This window comes from Myxocyprinus asiaticus, chromosome 42 (assembly GCF_019703515.2).
Source record: "Myxocyprinus asiaticus isolate MX2 ecotype Aquarium Trade chromosome 42, UBuf_Myxa_2, whole genome shotgun sequence".
In the NCBI taxonomy this organism is placed as follows: domain Eukaryota; kingdom Metazoa; phylum Chordata; class Actinopteri; order Cypriniformes; family Catostomidae; genus Myxocyprinus; species Myxocyprinus asiaticus.
The window spans coordinates 18555991-18581720 of NC_059385.1; the positions used below are offsets into that span (position 1 = coordinate 18555991).

Sequence of the window (25730 nt, forward strand, 5' to 3'; positions counted from 1 at the left end):
AAAAAACAAAAAAAAAACAAGACAACTGACAAACAACTAAGAATTAAGAAACAGGAAACCAAACCAATGGAGACTTCTTAAATTTCATAATAAAAGTCCCCTTACTTTAACTACAAAGCAACCTTAACCGACCTTTGGCCAGGGTTGACCTAGGAAGGCAACAGGGATCTGCATAATTCCTTTTATTTATTTTTTTAAGTGATATTAAAAATATATAATCTCATATGAGATTATTATCATTATTATTATTATTATAGAATGAGATTAAAGTCATTATATATATAACCTCACCAGCATTTCAATATGAATTCTCTGGAACTATATATAAAAAAAAAAAAAAAAATATATATATATCCATTCTTGAGGGAGCCCGCCTTGTCATGATGGTGTATTATTTCCAGTGTTGTATTTGCAGGATTGGAGCAATTGTACCTTGTTATATGAATGCTGCTAGGTGATGCCTCAGAATAGGGTATTATCTGATATTATGAGGGCTGAAATGCACATACTGTGCTAGCAAACCTGCAGGGCCCACACTCAAAACTGTTCTAGCTCATTGTGAGGACCTACTTTGAGGACCAGCTGTGGGTTAAACACTTCCGAATGTCAATGGCTATGTTTGAAGAATTGTGTGCCAAGGTCGGACCTTTTGTTGAGCTAGTCATAACAAGTTATCGATCTGATATTATAGATCAGTGTCGCACACTCATAACACGTGCACAAATGGTAAAAAAGTAACTTAAAGGCATAAAGATATCAACTGTGTGTTACCAAAAATATGTGTGTGTGTGTGTGTGTATATATATATATATATATATATATATATATATATATATATATATATATATATATATATATAATAATTAAATTTATTTTTATTGTTATCTATGTCTTGTTGCTGTTTTATATTGTTGTGCACTGGAAGCTCCTGTCACCAAGACAAATTCCTTGTATGTGTAAGAATACTTGGCCTTAAAGCTGATTCTGATTCTGATATATATATATATATATATATATATATATATATATATATATATATATATATATATATATATACACACACAACAGTTAGTTCCAGTCCTCGAATCTGATTGGACGAGAGACATTCCATGAGCACTGATGGTCTGACACCATCAGCACTCCGCCGCTTCACTGTGTGTATCACTCTGCTTGTGTTTGTGCTAAAGTAAAGTGTAAGAGCAGCGCAGATGTGTTAAGAGCTATGGTTTGTCTTTTTTTTTACATGTATTTTTTTGACATGACATATGTTAGCCAGAAGGTGGTGGCAAAAGATAATTTTATGTGTAAAATGAGCCAGTTAGGTGACATGAAGTGAATCCGCATCAGCCACTATTTACATACAGCACTATATGATCGCTTGTATTACTACTACTAAAGCTAGAAAATAGCTTTAAACGGCTTTAAATTAACAACTTCAGCATTAGGGCTCATCACAGCTGAGAGACACAACAGACTGATTGATTACACAAACTGAAGGCGCTTACCTCTTATCGGACTTTCCACATTGGAGTGGACACACTGTTTAAAATGGCGGAGATTACGGTTTCCATAGTGATCGACTCTTGCGCACTGGCTACCGCGAAATAGGTAGAATTACCCCCGCTTTGACAGCTACTTTTCCACTGAGGAAGCTGATCTTCAGAAAGCTGACAGCATCTCTGAGAGTGGCAACAGGTGACGCACACGCTCCTTCTCTCTCTCTCTCTCTCTCTCTCTCACACACACACACACACACACACACACACATCCATCCATCCATCCATCCATCCTTGTAAATCCAATAACTTGGTAGAAAGAGCACAAGCCGTGATACTATTTCTGAAGTGACATTTTTGAATTACTAACGAAGGCTTGGACGCATCATTTGGTTTGAACCAGCAACGGCAGATTCTGATCAGTCGCATAATAAAGTAGTTCCATGCACAAATGTGTTTTTATGACCGTACTCAGTTTTTCCTAATTTTTTTAAAATTTACTTGTTCATTGAACTGTTTTATATAAGCAATATCACACGAGCAAGAGTGCAATATAGCCCTACATCAGCACTGCTGTGATTCAGCCGCAGGCCGAGTGCCGTAGGTAATCACAGCAGTGCTGATTTAGGGCCATATCACACTCTTGCTCGTGTGATATTGCTTAAATATATATATATATATATATATACACACACACACACACACACACACACACACACTGAAATTGGTTCATTTATTCACTTTTATCTACTTTTATTGTACTTTTATCTTGCCTAAGGAGGATCGACCATTTTTTAAATCCAAGAGTTCACTTACTATTTTTTACAGCACTGTAAATGTTTAAAGGGATAGTTCACCCAGAAAAATAAATTTCTCTAATTATTTACTCACCCACATGATATTCCAGATGTGTATGACTTTCTTTCTTCACAAGAACACATTTGAAGAAAATCTTTTTTTTTTTTGCACCAAAAGCGATCATGTCACTTTAGAACACATTCATTTAACAGCTGGTGTTGTATGGATGACGTTTATGCTGACTATTTGTGATTTTTGGAGCTTCAAAAGTGAAATCTCCATTCACTTACATTTCAAGGACCTGTTGGGCTGAGAAAATTTTATATTTTTCTTCAGATGTGTTCTGGTGAAGACAGAAAGTCTTACATACCTGGTACATCATGAGGGTGAGTAAATTATGAGAGAATTTTTATTTTTGGGTGAACTATCACTTTGATGGGATGTGTTCAATAAAGACATAAAAGATTATAATTGTGTATGTGTTGTTAGCTGAAGCACCATTATGTTTGTCTATACATGTGACTTTGATGAAGATGATATCACATTTTTTGACAAAGTAATGCAGAAAAACAGCTAATTCCAAAGGGTGCACATTAATTGTGCCACTGTAGTCAGCCTGCCAACCTGAGGGTTGTTTTCAAGGAACTGATCAGTTAATGGTCACGTAAACACTGGAGCTAAATGTGGTTTTCACTCCCCTTTTTAGTGTTTAATCCTATTCTGTTCCCACACAGTTCGGGAATATATGGGAGAGACAACTGTATTGTACAGCCAAATCAACTTCCAAACAATTCAGGTAGCGACAACCGCATTTTCATAAATTCGTATATCATGTATAAAACCGAACAGAACAACTAGTTGTTAATGACGTAATTAATATCGGTGCGAGATGTGTTTAAGCTAAATGCACAAATATGTACATTTCCAGTGATTTCCTCTTTGCATCTGTTTGAAATCGGCTTTGCCAAAAGTACTGGAGGCACTTAGACTTTCTCACTTGCAGATGGAATGCAAGAATGTGCCCTGTGTGAACGGCCCCTGAAGCTCATAAAGAGATATCAAGTCATGAAAATAACGACAGAACATTCCCTACATTTCTGCTATGTCGTCGATCTAAGCCATAATTAGACCAGCTGTTAGTTCTACTAAGCAGTATTCATTATAACCCTTCATATCCTGTGAACTTAAGAAGACAAACTTAAATACTGCAACTGTCGAGGACCAAATATAATTTGAAACAGTAAAAAAAAAAAAAAAAAAAAAAAATATATATATATATATATATATATATATATATATATATATATATATATCTCAATATTTTAATGATTCAGATTTATTAGAGGGAATGATAAAGATGTACTACATTTATGACTTATAGAACAAACAAATATTAATACAATAGAAAATGCAAAAAAAAAAATAAAAATAAAAAAATGTTTAAGAGAAACAACCATCTCTATGGGAATATATAGTAGGCACAATTACTCAACATATTTTGACCTACTTCCTCTTTGCAATCACACAACAGACAGTTATATTATAATGTTCTTCTCACATATCCATTTAATAGCCCAGTTGCATGGATAATCAGCCCATCCTGATGACATGGACATACCACAGTCCTCATCACCTTCTTTGCTGTTTGGTCTCCAGCTGACCAGAACCTGAAACAACAGATTAGCATTAGATCTTCATGCTGCTTTCTGTGTGAAATGACACTGACTGTGTGAATTATTTATTGGATAATCAATTTAATTCAGTGATTTCTCACCCAGAAAGCAGTGTGCTGCCATTGACCCATTTCCATGTGCCCTCTTCATCACTGTCAGTCAGACCAATCCAGACCCAGTTTTGAACACAAACCTTTCTAACAAACTCCTACAAATGAATCAGGATCTTGTGTACAGTTAAATATTTTTTGGAATATTTAAACAAACATACACACACACATACAGTACTCACATGCTCCTCTCTGTTGTTTATGATGATCAGATCTGCTCCTCTCTCTGTACAGTATCTTCTGCTCTCACTCCAGCTCTTCAACTCAGATGAAAGGTAGTAAAAACTGAATTGACAGGCAAACCATCCATCTGTTAACACAACCAGTTCAGCTGTTAGCTCCTTACCCATCCACACTCAACTACACAATATATTTACAACAGATTTTACCTAAAATATATTCCCTATATTATCATATAGAATATTTGTTTTAATGTTTTAAATCTGTAGGACTGCAATTCAAGATTACTTTTTAAAAGTTTATACATTTCAGTTTTCGCCTGACTGACCTGTTCATTTTGTTTAATCTCTTCAGTGTAGTTTTTGCTCTTGATGTGACATTGGTGAATGTTCGTATTGAGTTGTACACAGAGCACAATGACTGCAGCCAGCAGAAGAACACACAGTAGCCCCAAACACACTGTAGCTGCTCTGGACCATCTATTCCCCACACACTTACTTCCTGAGAAAACATGAAGATAAATGTTTCTTAACCATTATACATCTGAAATGTGTGTATGACAGGGTTTATTATTATAATTAAATGAATATCAGTACCTGTATACTGAGAGGTTTGTTGTCTCTTTGAGTCCCCCCTCTCTGTAAAGTTCAGACTGGAATATAAATGCATCTCCTCTCCATATTCTCTGTTTATCTCAGCATTGTCATCATTATTATAAGTACTCATGGTCATCTTTGGTCTTGTCGAGTCAGTGGAATAAATGTTCTTGTTAGTTGTGTGCATGTCTGTTCAGGTGGACTGCACTGCTCTGAACGATTCTGCTTTTTGATGTCCTGCTTTTAGCCACTGAGGTTAACAGCATGGCATATCTTGTCTGCCAATACAACATGTTTTGTCAGCTGATTAAAAAATAATATATTTTTCCTTCCTCATGTGGCCATTTGTTCTGCAGGTAACTGGGGTAATCTAGGGGAGTGAATTCTATGACTAAAAATTATTTGAAACTTCTACCATTGTTATGAATCACTAAAATTATCCAGTGTATCCCTCTGTCCATTACCAACTAGACATTTTACGACTGTTACTGTTGACATTGACATTGTACTCTTGGATATCTTCATTTTATTTTTTTATTTACTTTTTTGGAGTCAATTGTGTGAATGCTTGATCCCATGTGTGTCTGCATTGCTCTCAACTATTCTGCTTGCGAGGTTTAATGTTTAAAAGATGTCACTGTGGTCAAAATGTGTAAACCTGTGTCTGTTCAGTAACTGTTTTATTATTACATGTATTTTCATTTTCTTTCCTCATGTAGTCATTTTTTTATTTATTTTTTTATTTATTTATTTTGTAGGTTGGGCACAATACACACAACAGCTTGTTCATAAGACATCAGGTCATTATAAACAAACATAATACTATTTCTGGATGTTGTTTCTGTTAGAGATGTGTCAGGATGGTCGACTGGTCATTCGGCAACAGACCAGTGAATAGTGAGTGTGTTGTACTTCAGCTTGATGTTGGAGTGAACTTGCTCAGAGTTTACCGGGTTTATTAGTTTGCTTCTCTAAATTCATCCCCTTTTTAAGTCATGCTACTATCAGCTATCAAAGCACCAATTGTGTAACAAATTACTGCTTTCTGTTTGACATGATGCTGACTTTGATAATAATTAGGTTAATTCAGTGATTTCTCACTCTGAGATCAGTGTGCTGCCATTGACCCATTTCCATGTGTCCACTTCATCACTGTCATTCAGACCATTCCAGATTGTTTCTTTACCAGACATTTTCTTCAGAAAATCATGAGAAGAGGAAGAGCATTTATATCATGATCTGATGATAATAACAGATTTCAAGCGACCTCCTCTCAGCAAAACACTCACGTACACACAGTATTTCACTCACTTGTTCCTCTCTGTTGTTTATGATGATCAGATCTGCTCCTCTCTCTCTACAGTATCTTCTACTCATCCTCCAGCTCTTCCTCTCAGTGGAAATAAAAATCAAGTGACAGTAAATCCATCCATCTACAGTATTAACACAACCAGCAATTAGCTCCCATCCAGACTTAAAAACACAACATGTTTATAACATGATTATACCCACATATCACTGTATTTTTATTGTATTCAAATTGTGAATTTTGGTGTAGGTCAAGGTTACCCATTTTACGAAGACTCTTTCGCAGTTATTTTAATAATCATATTTTGTGTAGGTTTAGTGTGGTTCAAAATTACTCATTTCACTTCCACTGTTCCACAGACACTTCCACATTTATTTATTTTTTCATGATTTAGTAACTGTTCACTTTTTTAATAGTATCATTGTACTTGTCTAGTAATTGATCCCTGTCTTTTCTAAAGTTTTTGCTCTTGATATGACACTGGTGATTGTTTGTATTGAGTTGGACACACAGCACTATGACTGCAGCCTGTAGAAGAACACACAGTAGCCCCAAACACACTATAGCTGCTCTAGAGCTTCTGTTCCTCACATACTCACTTCCTGAAGATGACAGAGACCTGTATAAAAAAAATTCTCTTTTTGTAATTTTTTTTTTACTTCCTAATTTATTCCAATATGGTTTGAAAATATCATGCTATAACTGTGCCAGCTTAAACTTAAAACATTTTAGCTTATATATATATATATATATATATATATATATATATATATATATATATATATATATATATATATATTATAAAAAATTATAAAGGAAGTGATGTCATTACCTATCCTAAAGTAGTTGTTGTGTGTTTGCATATTTTTTTTCTGTGTAGGTTCAATTAGCTACTTTGCATTTGGATACTCATTTTGACATCACTTAGCAGAAAACAGAATGTCTCGGTTACTGTCCTAACCTCCATTCCCTGATGGAGGGAACGAGACGTTGTGTCGATGTAGTGACACTAGGGGTCGCCCTTGGGAGCCCCAAACACCTATGATCTTTGAGAAAAGGCCAATGGGAAATGGCGAGTGGAATTTGCATGCCACTCCCCCGGATATACGGGCATAAAAGGCTTGCAACCACTCATTCAGGTTTTGTGCTTAGGAGCCGAGACAAGCTCCCGGCCATTTCAGCGTGTAGTTCAGTGTTGTGGCGGGAGGGACACAACATCTCGTTCCCTCCATCAGGGAACGGAGGTTACAACAGTAACCGAGACGTTCCCCTTCTGTCACTCACTCGACGTTGAATCGATTTATTGACAATAGGGGTCCCTATACAAAACGCCACGACTAACTGAACTGTGTTATGTGGACTGGCGGTGCGAGATGGGCAGACCTCTGTGTGCCTCGTAGGCAGTGCACCCGGCTGTCACGTGACCTCCCCCAATGCTCTTACAGGCGTCAAACGTTCCCCTGCCCTCCGGGGACAAGTCGACTGCCCAAAATTAGGGACCGGCTGACCCAGCTGCGGCCTTTTCTCTTTTTTCTCCCCAAAAGGAACAAAATCGTTCAGCTGGGGGCCATATAGGGTCTGTTCATTGTGGGAGAGTCCCTCCCAAGGGGAGAACACCACGGAGACCACACCCCATCTGGAGGGGGGGCATTTGAGTGGAAATATGTCACATGGTTTTTCCGAGTCTTGTCAGAAGCATCTCATGTGGAGAAGTTCAGTGGTAGGTTCTACCCGAGGGGGGAGGAGTTCTACAAACATGATGACCGGAGCAGAGAGACCTCTGCCAAAGGAAGACGCAGTTTACCAACAGGGAAACGTTTTTTGCGGAAGATACATCTCACGGGGTTACGTATGGGCAACCAGCGCATGTGGAGCACCAACCCCAGTAAAGGGCCTAGTTGGCACACGTACCAGGCCGGCAGTGAGTTTCTCCATAAACTCGCCTACCACAGGGCTAAGGAGGAAGGACATCCAGGGTCCACAACTTCGTGAACACGACTGGGGGTAAAAAGCACACGTCTTCAGCTCAGGGGAGGGGAAAGTCGCTATGCGCAAGCGGTAGACCTGGCCAGCTGTCCCGGAACTTACCTGTTCGTACCTGACAACACACAGGACGAGACCGGCTCAACCCGAAGATTATAGGATCTCGCAAAGGAGTTGGGTGTTGCCCAGCCCGCTGCTCTGCAGTTGTCTGCTAAAGAGGCACCATTGGTCAGAGCCCAGGAGGCTACCACACTCCTAGTAGAGTGGGCTCGTAGCCCCAAGGGCGGTGGCACTTTCCTGGATGTGATATGCCATAGCGATGGTGTCAATGACCCAGTGGGTGATCCTCTTTCTGCTGTCCACCAAAGCAGACAAAGAGCTGCTTGGAGCTCCTAAAGCACTGCGTGTGATCCAAATAGATGTGCAAAGCACGCACCGGACAGAGCAATGCCAAGGCTGGGTCTTCCACCTCCTGGGGCAGCGCTTGCTGGTTCACCACCTGATCCCTAAATCGGGTCATGGGAACCTTGGGCACATAGCCCAGTCGGGGTCTCAGAATCACATGAGAGTAACCCGGACCGAACTCCAGGCACGTTTCGCTGACAGAGAACACCAGCAGGTCCCCTACCCTCTTGATGGAAGTGAGTGCAGTCAGGAGAGCAGTCTTCAAAGAGAGTGCCTTTAGCTCCACTGACTCCAGGGGCTCAAATGGAGCTCCCCATAGTGCCTCTCAGGAACCTGACGATCAAGTCGTGCTTCCCTAAATACTTACCGTCTACTGCATCGTGATGTGCTGATAAAGCAGCTACATACACCTTCAAGGTGGAGGGGGACAGCGGCCCCTCCAGCCTCTCCTTCAGGAAGGAAAGTACTGATCCGACTGCGCATCTCTAGGGGTCTCCGTGTTGGGAAGAACACCACTTAGCAAACAGACGCCACTTCAGGGCATACAGGCGCCTCATAGAGGGAGCCCTGGCCTGAGTGATTGTGTCTACCAGTGGTAGGCCACTTAAGTCTTCCACGTCCTGACCAAGGGCCAAACATAGAGGTTCCTGAGGTCTCTGAGAAAGAAGGTCCTTCCTCAGGGGAATTCACCGGGTGGGGGGGCTGTTGCAAGGGGCGTGAGTTCCGAGAACCAAGTCTGGGTGGACCAGTAAGGTGCTACTAGGATGACCTGCTCCTTGTCCTCCCTGATCTTGCACAATGTTTGTGCAAGTAGGCTCACTGGGGGAACACATACTTGCGTAGCCCTGGGGGCCAGCTGTGTGCCAGCGCATCTGTGCCGAGGGGAGCCTCGGTCAGGGCATACCAGAGCGGGCAGTGGGAGGATTCCCGGGAAGCGAACAGGTCCACCTGTGCTTGACCGAATCGACTCCAAATCAGCTGGACTACCTGGGGGTGGAGTCTCCACTCTCCCCTGAATCTTGTTTCACTTGTCCCCTGAGAAAGGTTCTGTGTCGAGATAGAACTGAGACGCGGAAGTACGCATTCTTCAGGTCTACCGCCACAAACCAATCTTGATGCCGGACGCTCGCCAAAATGCGTTTTTGCATCAGCATCTTGAACGGGAGTCTGTGCAAGGCCCGATTCAGAACTCGCAGGTCCAAGATTGGCCGCAACCCACCACCTTTTTTGGCTACGATGAAGTAGGGGTTGTAAAACTCCTTCCTCATCTCGGCTGGAGGAACAGGCTCTATCGCGTCCTTCCGTAGAAGGGACACGATCTCCGCATGCAAGGCAGCAGCGTTCTCGCCTTTCACCAAAGTGAAGCGGACGACATTGAACCTGGGTGGGTGCCTGGCAAACTGAATCGCGTAGCCAAGTCGGACGGTCCTGATCAGCTACCGCGATGGGTTGGGGAGTGCGAGCCATGCCCCCAAGCTCCGAGCGATGGGGATCAAGGGGACAATCACGATGGGGCGGAGCCTGAGGTGCCAATCGTGGCCGTACTGAGTCCAGGGACATCGAAGCACTTACCTGGCTCCTTACACCCTTTTATACCCGTATGTCCGGGGGAGTGACATGCAAATTCCACTCGCCAATTCCCATTGGCCTTTTCTCAAAGATCAGAGGTGTTTGGGGCTCCCAAGGGCGACCCCTAGTGTCACTACATCAACACAACATCGAGTGAGTCACAGAAGGGGAACTGCTCTGTGGTCAAAGTGTGAAATTTAACACCATGTGACATTCAGCCCTATCAAAGCATGTGTAAACTGTACTTTAATATACAGAATATTATATATATATATATATATATTTTTTTTTTCTCCTCCCTCTCTCTTTCTCTCTCTCGCTTTTAGCCAAAGTGAATAACAGTGCATTAAAGGTATACATTTAGTCAGTATATGTGTTCCCTGCATCAAACCCATGATCGTGGCATTGCAAGCACCATATAGCACCTTATTTTTTCTCTAGTCATAAATATCAAATCAGCTTTCATAGGGCCATAGTGAATTTGCCTTATGACTATCCATCTATGTACAGTATGCTACAGCCTGCATAACTATGACCACAACATCCTCTATACTTTTTTCTTCTATATTCAAGTTCATTGTCAATATGAAGACCACACATCTTTAGTTAATTGTCTTTAATGTCTTTTTTATACTACACTACTAAAATGCAGTAGTAATGTAAGAATGAGTACTTACAATTATAATGAGATAAGTGTCAGTACCTGTTTATTGGAGTGTTTGGTCTGCTTATATTATCTACATTTGCATAGATATTCATCTCCTTTCCATCTTCTCTGTCCATCTCCTGTGTCCCAGCAATGCTAATGTTGGTGTAAATATTCTTAGACATCTGGAATGTTCTTCTTTTCAGTTTTTACTTATAGAAGACTCCACTGTGGAAAAGAGCATGTGATATCCTGTTGTCCGATACTTTTTGCTGACAATTGACGAACAATTTCTTCTTCTTTTTCTTTTTTTTCTTTCTTAATAAAGTAATTTTCCATGCAGTGTACTATAATAACAGTGTCCATCTATGTAGTGTGAGTTGTTTAGACATTCTATCATTATAAAAGACGCAACAATTACTCATTGGTTTTCTCTGTCCTTGACAGGGCATAGCAGTGTCTAAAACATTTTAGAAAATCACTGACCTGGTGTGCACAAGTGTCCATTGTTTTATTCTGTAGTTCTGCTATTGGCATCCCTAGTACTGGGATATCTGAAGAACAAGGGATCCTTTGTATAATGACAAAGTCAAGTGAAACAGTCATTTTTGAGTATATTGAGCATACAGTTTAATGTAAAAATATTAGTTTTAACATGTTTGCTGTTTGAAGCCACATGATAAATGTAGGAATAAAAAAAAAAGTTTTATCACTTATAAATGTAATCACTTTCAAGACCCAATTTTCACAAATTTATTATAATACATTTTGTTTATATTTCAATGCAAATGTCAGAAGCCAACAGCTGCAGGCACATGAAGTGTTTTATGGTGTTACAGGCCCCGAAGGTGATACATAGACACTACAGTATGAAATATTCATCCAATGGTCAGTGAACGGTTTATAGATATGCCATCTGATGCTGAGACTAGTGAAAGAGAACCATAAGCGTAAATTCTGCTCAAGGAACATCCACAGCTGCTGACTGTGCCCTTCCTTTTAGACAAGTGCACAGATAAGAAAATGAGGCTGTGAGGGACATATTTACAGGCCCTGTCCCGAATGGCACCCTACGCCCTTGTGGTCTTCCTCCGAGTCCAGACATTGGTGATGTTTGCGAGTGCAGACCGATGAGGCACTAATCAGCCAGGCCATGAGGGTGCATGAGTCATAAAAGCGTGCATTTGGGACAGATTTCAGTCAGATGATACATTTCTATATGTTATGTTTTTTTATTATTATTTTGCAAACATGCAGTTTTACAAATTAGTATTTGAAAAGTCATGACATTAATAGATTGTGTAAAGGAAAACACTTCAAACTCACTCTTGGATATCTGTTTTTATTATATAATTTCAAGAAACACACTAACAATAAAGCATTAGAAAATTTAATCAAGAACCTCTGAAAAACAAAGAGCACATACAGTATAATGTAACAACAACAAAAACCCATTATTTTAAATACAGTTTTAGAGAACAAATAACCATGACACAGGCACCTTGATGGTTGCAAGTGTTTAGAACACAGTTAAATGTAAAGAAAGGAGAACATAATACATCTCACACACCACCATAGATCTCAAAAATCATATTTCTACACAAAGCCACACTTCTTCCGGTATATACCGTATATATCACTGGTACACCGAACATTGCTATATCAATAAATATAAGCAAACTCACAAGCTACAGCTATGTGCAGGGACATTTTCTCTCCTGTTTTGATATTTTAGAGACTCACAATAGTTCTAAGATACTCTTTTAAACAACAATAACAAAGGTTTAGTGTAAGATTACTTTTAAGAACGTAAAACTTCCTCAGGAAAAAAAATATTCAATAGAAACTGAATAGGAGTAATTACATGGAAAATTTTATAAAACATTTTTTTTGAACCAGTTATAAACATCATATTAATAATTGATGCTATATACACTAGAAAAGCAAGTGATTTGTCATTGGCAATCAAAAAAAAAAAAAAAAAAAAAAGAAAACTGTTATTGACATTGACATTAAATTGACATCGCCTCGTCTGCCATGATTTTTCCTCCAGCTCGAAGCTCCATTCTGCTGTGATTGGTCGTGAGGATCAGCAGCGGGGACCGTTGGATAATAGACCGCTATGGAGCTCACACCGATGCAGGCTCAGCCAAAGGGTGCATTTAGGGTGCAAAGGGGAAGCTCATGAGTACCCTTCTGAGTGCTAAATATGAACTGAGACATCCTACGGTCTTGTGGACTTCGCGGGGACGCACAAATGAAGGCCACAAGACTGCAAGTCCACATCAAGTGTGCCATTTGGGACAGGGCCACTGTCTCTTCAATATCATCTACTGCATAAAGCCATTTAAAGGTTCTGGATCTTGTAAACTTTTACTATAACTGTCTGCACTTTTTGAAGCTTTGAATTGCTGATCACCATCCACTTGCAATGTATGGGCCTACAGAGCTTTGGTAAAAATCTTTGTTTGTGAACTGCTGAATAAAGAAAGTCAAGCACATCTTAGATGGCATGAGGGTGAGTATATGATGAGAGAATTTAAACTTTTGGGTGAATTATCCCTTTAATTACATCATACCTCTCCAGTGCTACAGAGGACGCTCTGGGAGAGTGTGCTCGGTTCGTGTGTCTCTGTGCATGCTCAATGAACTTCGCACAACAGCAGCTCTACTCAGTTGGATGATGCGTGGTATCAGGATATTTTAATGAGAACAAGTACATGAGTGAAGAATCTCACCTGATGCAAATCCTTTAATAAATGAATCATTCTTTCTGCTTGCTGTGTCATCCTTGGAAATTAAAAGTATTCAATACTCCTTTTGAACTCTGCCAGTGGATGAAGCTGGTGGTGACAGACAGCACAGAATGCACTAGTGGAGAATATGCGCTGTGAATAGTGGCTGTACATGACATCCAGTGTCCAGAAGATGAATTTCATATAATTTCTCCAGAGCGGGCCAAATTCTATTTCTAAAATCTTTTGCATGCTGCATCTGAGCAGTTGCGGGCAGGACTTTGGACACCCCTGCTACAAAGCATACATTAAAAAAAACAACAAAAAAAAACAACTGTGTCCATGACAGAGAGCAAGCTCTTATCAGCTGACTTTTAAAGATAATACAGATACTTGCAAATACTGGAAGAAGCTCTTCCTCCTTCCAGAAGAAATAAAAGAAGTTTGAAAATTAAACTTTTAATGTAACATCGCAGCTAGTCATATTCAGGGGTGGAAAGTGTACAATAATACTCAAGTAAAAGTACTGTTACTTCTTAAAAAATTTAGATTGAGTAGAGTAAAAGTACCTGTCCTAAAAACTACTCAAGTAAGAGTAAAAGAGTAGCTCATTTAAAAGTACTCAATGCATAAATGTAGTGAGTATTGAGTACTGAGTTGCGAAAGCTATGCCCCTTTATAATAAAAACTCTATGCTGCAGTTTAAAAATGTAGCACACATACTGTAATTTACTTTCCCTTTTATGGCTGTTTGCCAGAAAGAATAAAAAACATAGGTATTTTAAAGGTGTTTGTGATTGACAACTTTTAAAATACATCACTTATCTGTGATACTGTAAACACTGCATGAATCTGATGTTAAAAATAAAAATTAAAGGGACATGATTACAGAAATGAAAAGATGAAAAAGTTATTTTCAATACAATGATCCCCATTTTATATCGTAATGTATGTAACAATTACATTAAAATCAGTTTATGTGTAATGTCTAATTTTCCCTTAACGTCGACAGAGAGTTACTGTTGTGCATAAAACATGTTCAAAACAATGCAAGGAATGCAAAAAAAAAAGCAAAAAAAAAAAAAAAACAAATAAAAAAACACTAAAAAAGCACTTGGCGCGTCATGTCCGGTACAGGGGCCACATCGGGCTTCAAAGGAATAATTCACACAAAAATGAAAGTTATCTCATCATTTAGTAACCCTTATGCCATCCCGGATCTGTATGACTTTCTTTCTTCAGCAGAACACAAATTAAGATTTTAAGAAGAATTCCTCAACAAGTGAATGGATGCCAAAATTTTGAAGCTCCAAAAATCACACAAATCAGCATAAAAGTAGCCTAATCCATATGACTCCTGTGGTTAAATCCATGTCTTCAGAAGAGATATGATAGGTTGGGTGAGAAACAGATCAATATTTAAGTCCATTTTTACTATAAATTCTGTATAAATTCTCCCTGCTCAGTCAATCTCCACTTTAACTTTCACTTTCTTCTTTTGTTTTTGGTGATTCACATTATTCATGCATATCACCATCTACTGGGCAGGGAGAAGGATTTCTAGCAAAAATGGAATTAAATATTGATCTTTTTCTCACCCACACCTATCATATCTCTTCTGAAGACATGGATTTAACCACTGGAGTCATATGGATTACTTTTATGCTGTTTTTATGTGCTTTTTGGAGCGTCAAAATTTTGGCATCCATTCACTTGTATTGTATGGACCTACGCGCCCCACCCCGCCCCAGTCCCTTTCTTCCCAGAGGTGCATGAGGAGCTCACAAGGTCATGGCGGGCACCTTTCACTGCCCGGACCCGGTCTCTGAGCTCCTCTGCTCTCACTACCCTCGACAGTGGGGCTGCCAAGGGGTACTCAGTGATTCCCCAGGTGGATAAGGCGGTTGCGGTGCACCTGTGACCGCAAAACGCCGCCACCTGGCGGAACCGCCCGAGATTCCCATCCAGTGCCTGTGGGTTTACGTCGTCTCTGGCGACTAAAGCCTATGGTGCCGCTGGACAGGCCACCTTCGCCCTGCGCACCATGGCTCTCCTGCAGGTGCAACAAGCCAAGGCGCTAAGAGAACTTCACAAGGGTAGTTCTGACCCGGGATTGATGCAAGAGCTGCGCTCGGTGACTGATCTCGCCTTCCGGCGACGAAGGTCATGGCACGGACTCTCGGGCAGGTGATATCCACCCTGGTGGTCCAGGAGCGCCACCTATGGCTCAACTTGGTCGAGATGAAGGAGGCTGACAAGGTAAGGTTCTTTGACACCCCCATCTCCCAGGTCGACCTATTGGGCGACACCGTCGAGGACTTTGCCCAGCAGTTCTCGCAGGTTAAGAAGCAGACGGAGGCTATTCAGCAGAGTTATTTTTAATTGTTGGTGTATGTAAACAAACACTAGCTGGACGTCTTTGACCATTTGGATGCATTTTTGGTGATCTGCGCCTCAGTGCACTTATGTGTTTGCATCATCATGCTTCACCATGCTATGGACTGTGTTTGTGTGGTTAATATCAGCATGGACTGCTTGTGAACCAGTCATAATACAATTCAAGCTTAGCAAAGGAACTGTTGTTGAAGAAGAATGGGGCAGTTAAAAACACTTGGACTTGGACTCATGGCAAAATGATGAGTAAACCGTTTAATTCATGAAAATTTCAAATGTCATGACTGTTTGATGTGCTTGAGTGAACAGTTTAAAACATTCGGATGCAATGTGTTAGATTTGTGTTGTATGTAAATCCTAACATTTAGTTTTATAACGTTGTGGAAAGCTTGTTTATTCTCTTCCGACTGAGTTTAAAATATGGCTGAATTTGAGGGGCTGCTTGATGTTAGCCAATCAGAGCAGTGGGCATTTACATTGAAGTTTAAAGGAGCCACTTAGGCCAAAACCAAGTGTTTCAGACAGAGGGCCAGAAACATGGTGGAAAATTATCATTTATTGCTAAACTTTACTGACATTATCAGTGGATCTCAGGGAAGATAATTACAATTATAAGAAAATAGCAATCGCATTGTTATTGCATTATGAGGGTGCATGTAAACATAGCCACTGATATAGATCTCCTGAAATGTATCACGCTTGCCACTGTGTCAGTCCTAATCTTCTGTCAAACAAAACAATAGTCTGATTGCGTGTCGTTTATTCAATCAGAGGACTTTGATGCACTTTTGCCAATCAATCATTTTGCATGAAGCTGAGAGCATAGTTGAAGTGGATCATTCAAGTTTAATGTTATATTTTTAACGATCATTCAATAAAATTGTATATTTTTAATGCAGATCACTGCAGGATCAGGGGGAGTGGGTGTGTCTTAACCAGCTTCCTAGTTCAGTAGTCAGGGCAGTGGTCAGGGAGTCGGTCATTTCTAGGGCTGTCCCTATCACAAAATCGTTCCAATGCATTGAAACATTTGCTCATTTAAAATTCCCAGAATGCACTGTAAAAACCAGGGAGTATTGTTGCTAACTATGTTTCCTTACCAGAAATGTCATCAGGTCAGATTTGTTATTATTCACTAAGTCTGACTTGGTGCTATATGGCAGACTTTTGAGTGTGTTGAATTTCTCAAAACAAATCCTGGTTTTCGCAAGTATAACTTAATGAGTGCTCATAATTTACAAAATAAACATGCATTTTGTATAATGACTCATTTTAAAATGCTCCTCTCACAGATCCACATACAAGCATCATTACATGAATAATCATAGTACACAGATGAATAAGATGCCCCGCAGTCCTCACCATCCCAGTAATCTTTGGACACTCCAGACTTCCAGAACCTGAAACAACAGATCAGCATTAGATCTTCAGTGCAGTTTTGTGTGATATGATACTGACTGTGAGAATCATTCCTTGGATAATTAATCACATAAATTGAGTGATTTCTCACCCAGAGGTCAGTGTGCTGCCATCGACCCATTTCCATGTGCCCTCTTTCTGACTGTCAGTCAGACCAATCCAGACACTGTTACCACCAGAAACCTTGTTAACAAACTCCTAATAGAGTGAATAAGAATCTTTGTGTAATGTTAAATATTTTTTAAATATTAAAACAAACACACACATACAGAACTCACATGTTCCTCTCTGCAGTTTATGATCACCAAATCTGCTCCTCTGTATATACGGTCTCTTCTGCTCTCACTCCAGCTCTTCTTCTCAGAGGAAATGTAGTAAAAACTAAACTTAAAGAACCATTCTTAAAGGTTCCATTCATCTGCAGACACAACCAGCTCAGCTATTAACTATTTATTCCTACCCACACTGAACTAAACAACTTATTTGTGAAAGGTTTTATACCCAAAGATTATATGCTGTGTTGTTATAATTTATTTATTTATAGTATTTCAAGGTTTCCCATTTTACGAAGACTCTCAAGTAGTTCATTCTTTTCACAGTTTAACTCATCACTTTTTTTAATTAACCCATCCCTCTCTTTTATCAAGTTTGTGTTCTTGATAAATAGCTGCTCTCTCTCTTCTGTGAGGTTGGTATTTTTGGTTAGTATATAAAGTTTAAACATAAACTCTAGAGCTTCTGTTCCTCACCCGCTCACTTCCTGGAAAACATGAAGATAAATGTTTCTTAACCATTATACATCTGAAATGTGTGTTCATCATTATAATGGAATGACTCTCAGAACCTGGACATTGAGAGGTTTGTTGTCTCTTTGAGTTCCCTCTCTCTGTCCTGACATTATCAGTGCTTATAGAGCCGTATTGGCATAGAAATGCATCTCCTCTCCATATTCTCTGTTTATCTAAGCATTGTCATCATTCTTATAAGTACCCATAGTCATCATTGATCTTGTTGAGTCAATTGAATAAATGCTCTTGTTAGTTGCGTGTGTGTCTGTTCAGGTGGACTGCACTGCTCTGAACGATTCTGCTTTTTGATGTCCTGCTTTTTGTCACTGAGGTTAACAGCATGGCATATCTTGTCTACCAATACAACATGTTTTGCCAGCTGATAAATAATTTCTTCTTATTTCCTTTCTCACACTTTTGTTCTGAAGGCAACTCGAGGAATCTAGACATTTAGTGAATCCTTAGACTAAAAGTAATTTAACCTTCTACATTGTTGTAAATGTTTCCTCTGTCCACAACTAGATAGAAATTTTAAGAATGTTACTATTAGGGATGTGCCCGAAGCTGAATACCTAAAAGGAATAACGAATTCATCCGAAGAATAGAAAAAATATTCGGAAGACTGATCATCCAACGAGCACAGGCATAAAGCGATATTTTAAATAAATATATAGAAAATTACAAAGCAATGATGAGTCTGTGAAGCCAATATTACTACCACGTAAACCTTATGAATGAAAATGCGAATGGTGATTTTAAGTTCAGATCGGATAGCCGCATTCTCTACTACGCTTGCAGTCTTAGAAATCTAAGCTTGTAAAGAGTACTAATTATATCATACATATTTTCCACATCTTGAAATGTCTGTTTGAAATGTCTGATCACATTTCTGTGTTTCACACAATTCACACGTAAGGATTTATAAACCAACCTAAGTGCGATGTTTAATTCCTGACCAAAGAAGTGATGATTTTATAATGGAGCTTGACTGTAAGTTGACCACATTTATATCCACATTAAGGTAATTGCCCACCACCCCCAACTCCTCCTCTTCATCTCTGGAGAGGAAATCCGCAACAGCCATCTGCACCCCTGGCCTGTGGACCACCTCGAATTTAAAAGGCTGTAACGCCAGATACCAAGGAGCCACTGGAGTGGGGCATGATCTGAACAGAGGGTGAAGTCCCACCCCCAACAGGTAGTAGGCAAGTACTTACCACTACCCCGGGTGCAGTCTCGATGTGGTGCTGTATGAGGTTTATACGACCAGGTAGAGGCACATCTGCAAATTCTTTCTGCAATTTAGCCACGTCTGTGAGTTGAGACGGTGAGAGGTGGTCTCCACAAGTGACCGGGGTGAGATGATTGGCTTTTAAATTCACCTCCGACCCGAGCTCTGCCCTTTCTGGAACCACCGTTGCCAATGTCACAGGGACCGCCTCCCTAAATAATTTCAGGAGGTTGAGATTGTAAATTTGACGTGCGTCACCTCTATCTGTTCATTTTACCTCATAATCAAGATCTCCTACTCGTCGTGTGACCTCAAAGGACCCTTGCCACTTGGCGAGTAATTTGGAGCTCGAGGTTGGGAGTATTACAAGTACTTGGTGCAAATTCCCGTAGCCGAGCTGCCCTATCATACAGCCGGCATTTGCGTTCTTCAGCTTGGAGCAAATTCTCCTGTGTTAGTCAACCCAAAGTGTGGAGTTTTGCTCTAAAATCTAGAATATACTGAATTTCATTTTTACTGTTTGAAGGTCCCTCCTCCCAAGCTTCCCGCATGACGTCGAGCATGCCGTGCGGCCGACGCCCATACAGCAGCTCGAATAGGGAAAACCCTGTGGAGGCTTGGGGGACCTCTCAGACTGCAAATAACAGGGGTTCCAGCCACTTATCTCAATTTCTAGCGTCCTCGTGCACGAACTTACGAATCATATTTTTCAGTGTTTTATTAAATCGTTCCACCAACCCGTCTGTTTGTGGGTGATAAACACTGGTGCAAATCTATTTAATACCCAATAATTTGTACAGCTCGCATAGTGTACGTGACATAACTGTAGTGCCTTGATCAGTGAGGATTTCTTTCGGAATCCCCACTCGGGAGATAATTCTGAAGAGTGCCTCCGCAAAACTGCGTGCTGAGATGTTGCACAGAGGCACTGCTTCTGGAGATTGCGTTAAGTAATCCACCAAAACTAACACAAAGCGTTGTCCGCATGCCGTCTGTTCTAATGGCCCGATGAGGTCCATTCCAATTCTCGTAAAGGGAATGGGCGCAATGGCACTTTTGGGGTGGCCGGTGGATTCACCAACTGACATTCGCGGCATGCCGCACTCCACCTGCGAACATCTCCGTGAATGCCTGGCCAATAGAAATGGGCCATTAGATGGTTTAGTGTTTTTTCTCACCCTAAGTGACCTGACATTGGATTATGATGAGCTGTCTGGAATAGCATTTCCCGATGGCTCTTCGTTATCAACAACTGGGTTGTATCTTCTTTTGTCTGAGCGTCCTGCATCACTCTATACAACCTATCTTTAATAATTGAAAAATACAGATGTGAGTGCAACATCTGGCCTGAGATACTGACCATCAATCACTTTCACTTGATCATTGGCGTGCCTAAGGGTCTAATCTTGTGACTGCTTCAGAGGGAAATCCCCTGCAGGGAATCCTCTAAGCACTGGGGAAGCCAAGACTTCCCCCTCCCTTATGTCATCCTGACGTGGAGCTGACATAGATGCCTCCCCAACCAGCGAGTCACACACCACATACCGATACGCTTTGTTGAAGGACCCATCCACACACATTCCCCTCAATAAAGAAGTAAATGCCGGCCAATTTGTTCCCAAAATTAGTGGATGGGTGAGGCGGGAATTAACTGCATCCTTGACACTATGTTTTTGTCCCAAAATTGAATAGTGACTGTCACTATAGGGTAAATTTGAATATCCCCATGCACCCACCTCAACTTCACCTTTCGCCCTGTGCCCAAAGCCTCGTCTTGTACCAGACATTGGTGGATAATGGTTTTATTACAACCGGTACCCACCAAGGATTGATATGTACTTCCCCTTATACTCACAGGTATGCGGTACGTTCCAGCTCCATCGAGGGTGGCCCGTGGGGTGTTGGGGACCCAGACCAATACTCCCAGTTCCATCATGTGGCATTGGTACTGGAAGTGCCCCGGCTCCCCACAACTCCAACAAGCCAGCCCAGACGTTATGCCTGTACCCCCCAGCAGCGGATTCACCAACCTGGGAGGAGAAGAGCAAAAAGAGACATGGGGAACCTCCAGCTGGAAAAACTCCTGTGACCGGGGAGCCAGTTTGAATGTAAACATCCCTGTAAATGGGGTGCAGCGGGGCCAGAGATGCGGGTGGGGGAGGTACAGAGGGATTTAGATAGAGAAGGAGAGTGAAGAGAGAAAGAGAGTGTGGAGAGCGAGAAATCGAGGGCTGCTGCGCCCCCTGGTACACCGCCATATGGTCCTCTAAAAAATAAAAATGTTTATTCCCTATCTGTCACTCACTTGACATAATATACTGGTACTGATATTACACACGTGCTGTGATATCATCAACATTTGATGCACACTGTTAATGCTTACACAAACCAAAAACTAAAGACATTTAAATCAAGCCATTTTTTAGTCTGTGGATGGGTGCTGGACATTAAACAATTACCAATTACCATTATTGGGAAAGAACAATCAAGGGCTACAATCTCATAGCTCTGTCTTTGCTGATACCTGCTGCATTTTCAATGACTGAGTGTAAAGACTCTGGAGAGTCTTTAGCTCTCAAATGCTGCATCTTCTACTTGAAAATAAACATAATGATTTAGATGTGGTCAAACAGTTAAAGTCACCATGAATTCAAAATTGACAATTCAATACTTCATTTATTGAGACAAGAAAAAATTAAACCAAAAATATTTCTACAATATTTCTAAATTCATATTACACTTTAAACAAAATGGAAATATAATCAAAACAACAAAGTGGTAAAAAAAATCATACCAAATCCAAACATTTTAGTCTCCCCTTCTTCCACTGGCCAATATACAATAATAATAATACATATAAACATGACAATAAAAATAAAAATAAATATAATTGAAAACATAATCCATGACCTCTTGAAAGTCTCATGCAAATCTCAAATGATTACCCCTGATAAAATTGTGATTGTCAGGGACATGATTTGATGTTCTGTACTTTCAGAATTTGGACATGAACTTTATAACCACCTGCTGGTGGAATTTCCAAACTGCAAATGTAGGAAATTAATTTGAAACGTCTTAGCACAACGACTTTTGGAAAATAGCAAATTGCGCTTCGCGGCACTTCATTTACGTACAGTACACCCACAGTTTGCAAGCCTACACCCAAAGCAGCGCAAACACTCAAACAACACCCACTTGCGCTTTGCACTGGCATGAAAATTGCACTTAGAATTAGCGCTTTCACAAAAATGTGATAAGATGTTGCGCACGGTAGTAGCCCATAGCGCTGTGCTTTGCGCACTAAAGAAAATGTAGCCCTTAATCTTTAATAAAAAACAATAACTTGCCTCCCCACCTCCCCCTCCCACGAGGGCTGAGCAAGAAGGTTGACCAATAGCCAGACAAGTTTCAATCCCTCCCCTCCAGCCCCCCGTGATTCACATGGAACGATCACAGCAATTTGCAAATAACATGTTGATAAGGTGTATTTTATGTTGCTTCCACCCCCACCCCCAAACCCTCTTCCCTATCCCCAAACTACCCTAGTTACATGCCCGCTAGCTTGAATGTTTACACTTCATAGAAGGAGGAATGTCAGAGAATTTGCGATTGTGTTGTGAGGACAAGTGGCTAGAGTTTATTTATATTTTTTGTGCAGCCGGAGATTTCTTGGGATGTACAGTTTGAGTAAGTGTTCTTTATTCGTTATGTTTGGTGGATTGTGATTCAAAACATGGATATATAACACAGGCAAAGTTTACATGCAATGTGAAACCGGGGGAAGAGGCCAAAAACGTATGTGTGGCGATCGTTTTTTGCTCAAACTTCTAAATAATATTGGATTATGCACAGATATTGTAAAGCCAGAGGTCAGGTTGCTCTTGAGTTTTTTTGTTTTGTTTTTGTTTTTTTTCACCACTAACTTTGTTGTATCAACAGGTTGCATGTAACTAAGTTAAGTTACATACAAGTAACTCTACTGACTTCAATAAACCTACATTAATTACATTTTATTAATCCAGTGCTATTTAGTTGAATCAAGTTAAAATTTCTACTTTTGTCCAAAACTATTCAGCTATTTTAGTTCAATTATCCTAGAATCAAGATACTCATTTTCTGCTAGGGATGGGCGGATCGATACTAAAGTATCGATACTTTCAATACTGATGTGGTATCAAGAATATCGGTCCTCACAAAAATATCGATTCTGATGTTTTTTTTGTTTTTTTTTAACTAGTGATCTTATTATTTAGACAATATGAATATTAATGCATCTCACAAGCTTTGAAGTGGAAAAAAATAATTATATTATCGAATTGTTGCATGGCACCGGAACTATTTTTAATTTCTGCTCATCTTGACATGCAGAAATGTTAAAATACACCAGCAGACAGCACTCACCCTTTCAGTCATAGTGCACGTTCAAAGAGAGAGCAGTGCTTTCCTGAGGTAATGACAGAAAAACAGCATCTGGAGTTATTCACACCAAGTAATGACAAACCTAGACATGACATGTATTATAATGGGCTTGCGTGACAATTTTTACAGGCTTATTTAAATTCAGAGGTGTTAAAACATTGATAATGATCTTTAATTCTCATTAATAAATGATACCTTTATGAAAACTACCCATGAATTTACTGTAGAAATATTGTATTAACCATGACTAGTAACCACGACTGTAGTAACCATGTTTTTTTTTTAATTTTATTTATTTTTTTATTTTTTTATTTGTGGCAGTAACCAAGGTTTTGATACAATTAACCATGGTTTTACTACAGCATTACTATAGTATCCATATTGTAACTTGGTTTTAGTAATAGTAGCCATATAATAATATCTATTGTTAATTTTGTGGATTTATATGTTGCTCATACTTACTAATTTTTAAAAGGTAAACAGATCAGCCTAATAATTTTCTGCTTAGGCCTATATATATATATATATATATATATATATATATATATATATATATATATATATATATATAAGTAATAATTTAAGTTACTAATTTTATCCAAAGAATTCGAAAAAATAACATTTATTAGAGGTATCGATTGGTATCGATATCAGCAATACTGGCCTAAAAGTACTTTGTATCGAATCGAAATGAAAATAAGTGGTATCACCCATCCCTGCTTTCAGCCAAAGTTAACATTTAAAATTTCCACTGTTTATTCAATTACTTATGCCTAACAAGTTGAAATGTATTCAGTCATGACAATCACTCAACAGACTACTAAGTTTTCTCAAATTTACCATAATGTATTGTTATCCCATTATGTCATTATTGTACAATGACAATTTATTGGGTTAAATGATATTTACAATGTATGCTGTCCTAATCTCAAACTCCACTCTTCACCATAATGGTAACCCCCCATAACAGAAACTGAAATCTCAACATAACAAAACATTAAACACTAAAACATAACATAGCACTTACTTTTAGCATTTAGTCACCCTATCAAGTCCCATGCAATTAAGGGCCACCTGTAGACCAGCATGCAGTATTACAGAAGCAACCCAACTGAAGATAGCTGTGTAAATATGACAACGAACTTTAAAACAGTTTCTCAACACAGTCGTTTCACTTTTAATGTACATACATGACTGCATTATTTAGTTTCAACTTAATTTACATGCTTTGGGCCAACAGCAGCCACGTTTCTTTTTTTTTTTTTTTTCAAAGTGCATTTGAACAGCGGTGAAACACTTTCTTATGATGTGTTACATTCATATGAGCAGACAGAGAAGTAAGTTTGAAGTAAGTTTGGAGCAGAAGAAACAGAAATAAACTTTGTATAAATTGTCAGCTTTACGCTAAGCTAAAATGCTATTTCTAGCCATTTTACATGCACATGTTACCAGGCATGATCATATTTTTTTTATCAAGAAAATTCACGTTAGATCATAATCATTTTTTTTTCTAGTAAGACCTTTAATATTAGGGCAAAAATCGTATTCTTGAAAATAATTTTTGTGTTGTTTTCCTGTAAAAATATCTAAAAATCCTTAAAACAAGATCAATTTGATTTATCTTGTTTTAGAAACAACACTGCATAAGATATTTAGGTTTTTCAGAGAATGTATTTTTAACATGTGTCTTTTGTCTTAATGTACTGGCAGAGTTTTTACAGTCAAAACAAGTGAAAAAATTTACCAGTGCTGAAGAAGTAATCCAAAGTATTTAGAAGACATTACTTACCTTGAGTAATCCAACGGAATATGTTACAAATTATATTTTACAGCATACATTTTGTAATCTGTAGTGGAATACATTTCAAAAGTAACCCTCCCAACCCTGCACATACTCACACTTTCACTTACTTTTGTTTTTGTGATCACAAGATCTGCTCCTCTCTCTGTACAATATATTCTGTACAGTATGTTTCAGT

General features: G+C 39.4%; 2 protein-coding genes across 3 annotated transcripts in view; one reads left to right on the plus strand and one right to left on the minus strand.

Moving 5' to 3' along the window:
* Positions 1-25730, plus strand: part of LOC127433030 (cell adhesion molecule 2-like) — a 633917-nt gene that overhangs the window by 420441 nt on the left and 187746 nt on the right. The gene's annotated exons all lie outside the window — the stretch shown is intronic.
* On the minus strand, positions 3810-4950 carry LOC127433040 (C-type lectin domain family 10 member A-like). Its single transcript, XM_051684659.1, has 5 exons — positions 4854-4950; positions 4586-4758; positions 4260-4362; positions 4069-4175; positions 3810-3961 (listed from the first exon to the last, which is right to left on the minus strand). The coding sequence occupies exons 2-5, from the start codon at positions 4591-4593 to the stop codon at positions 3835-3837; spliced, it is 345 nt and encodes a 114-aa protein (XP_051540619.1). The 5' UTR covers positions 4594-4758; positions 4854-4950; the 3' UTR covers positions 3810-3834.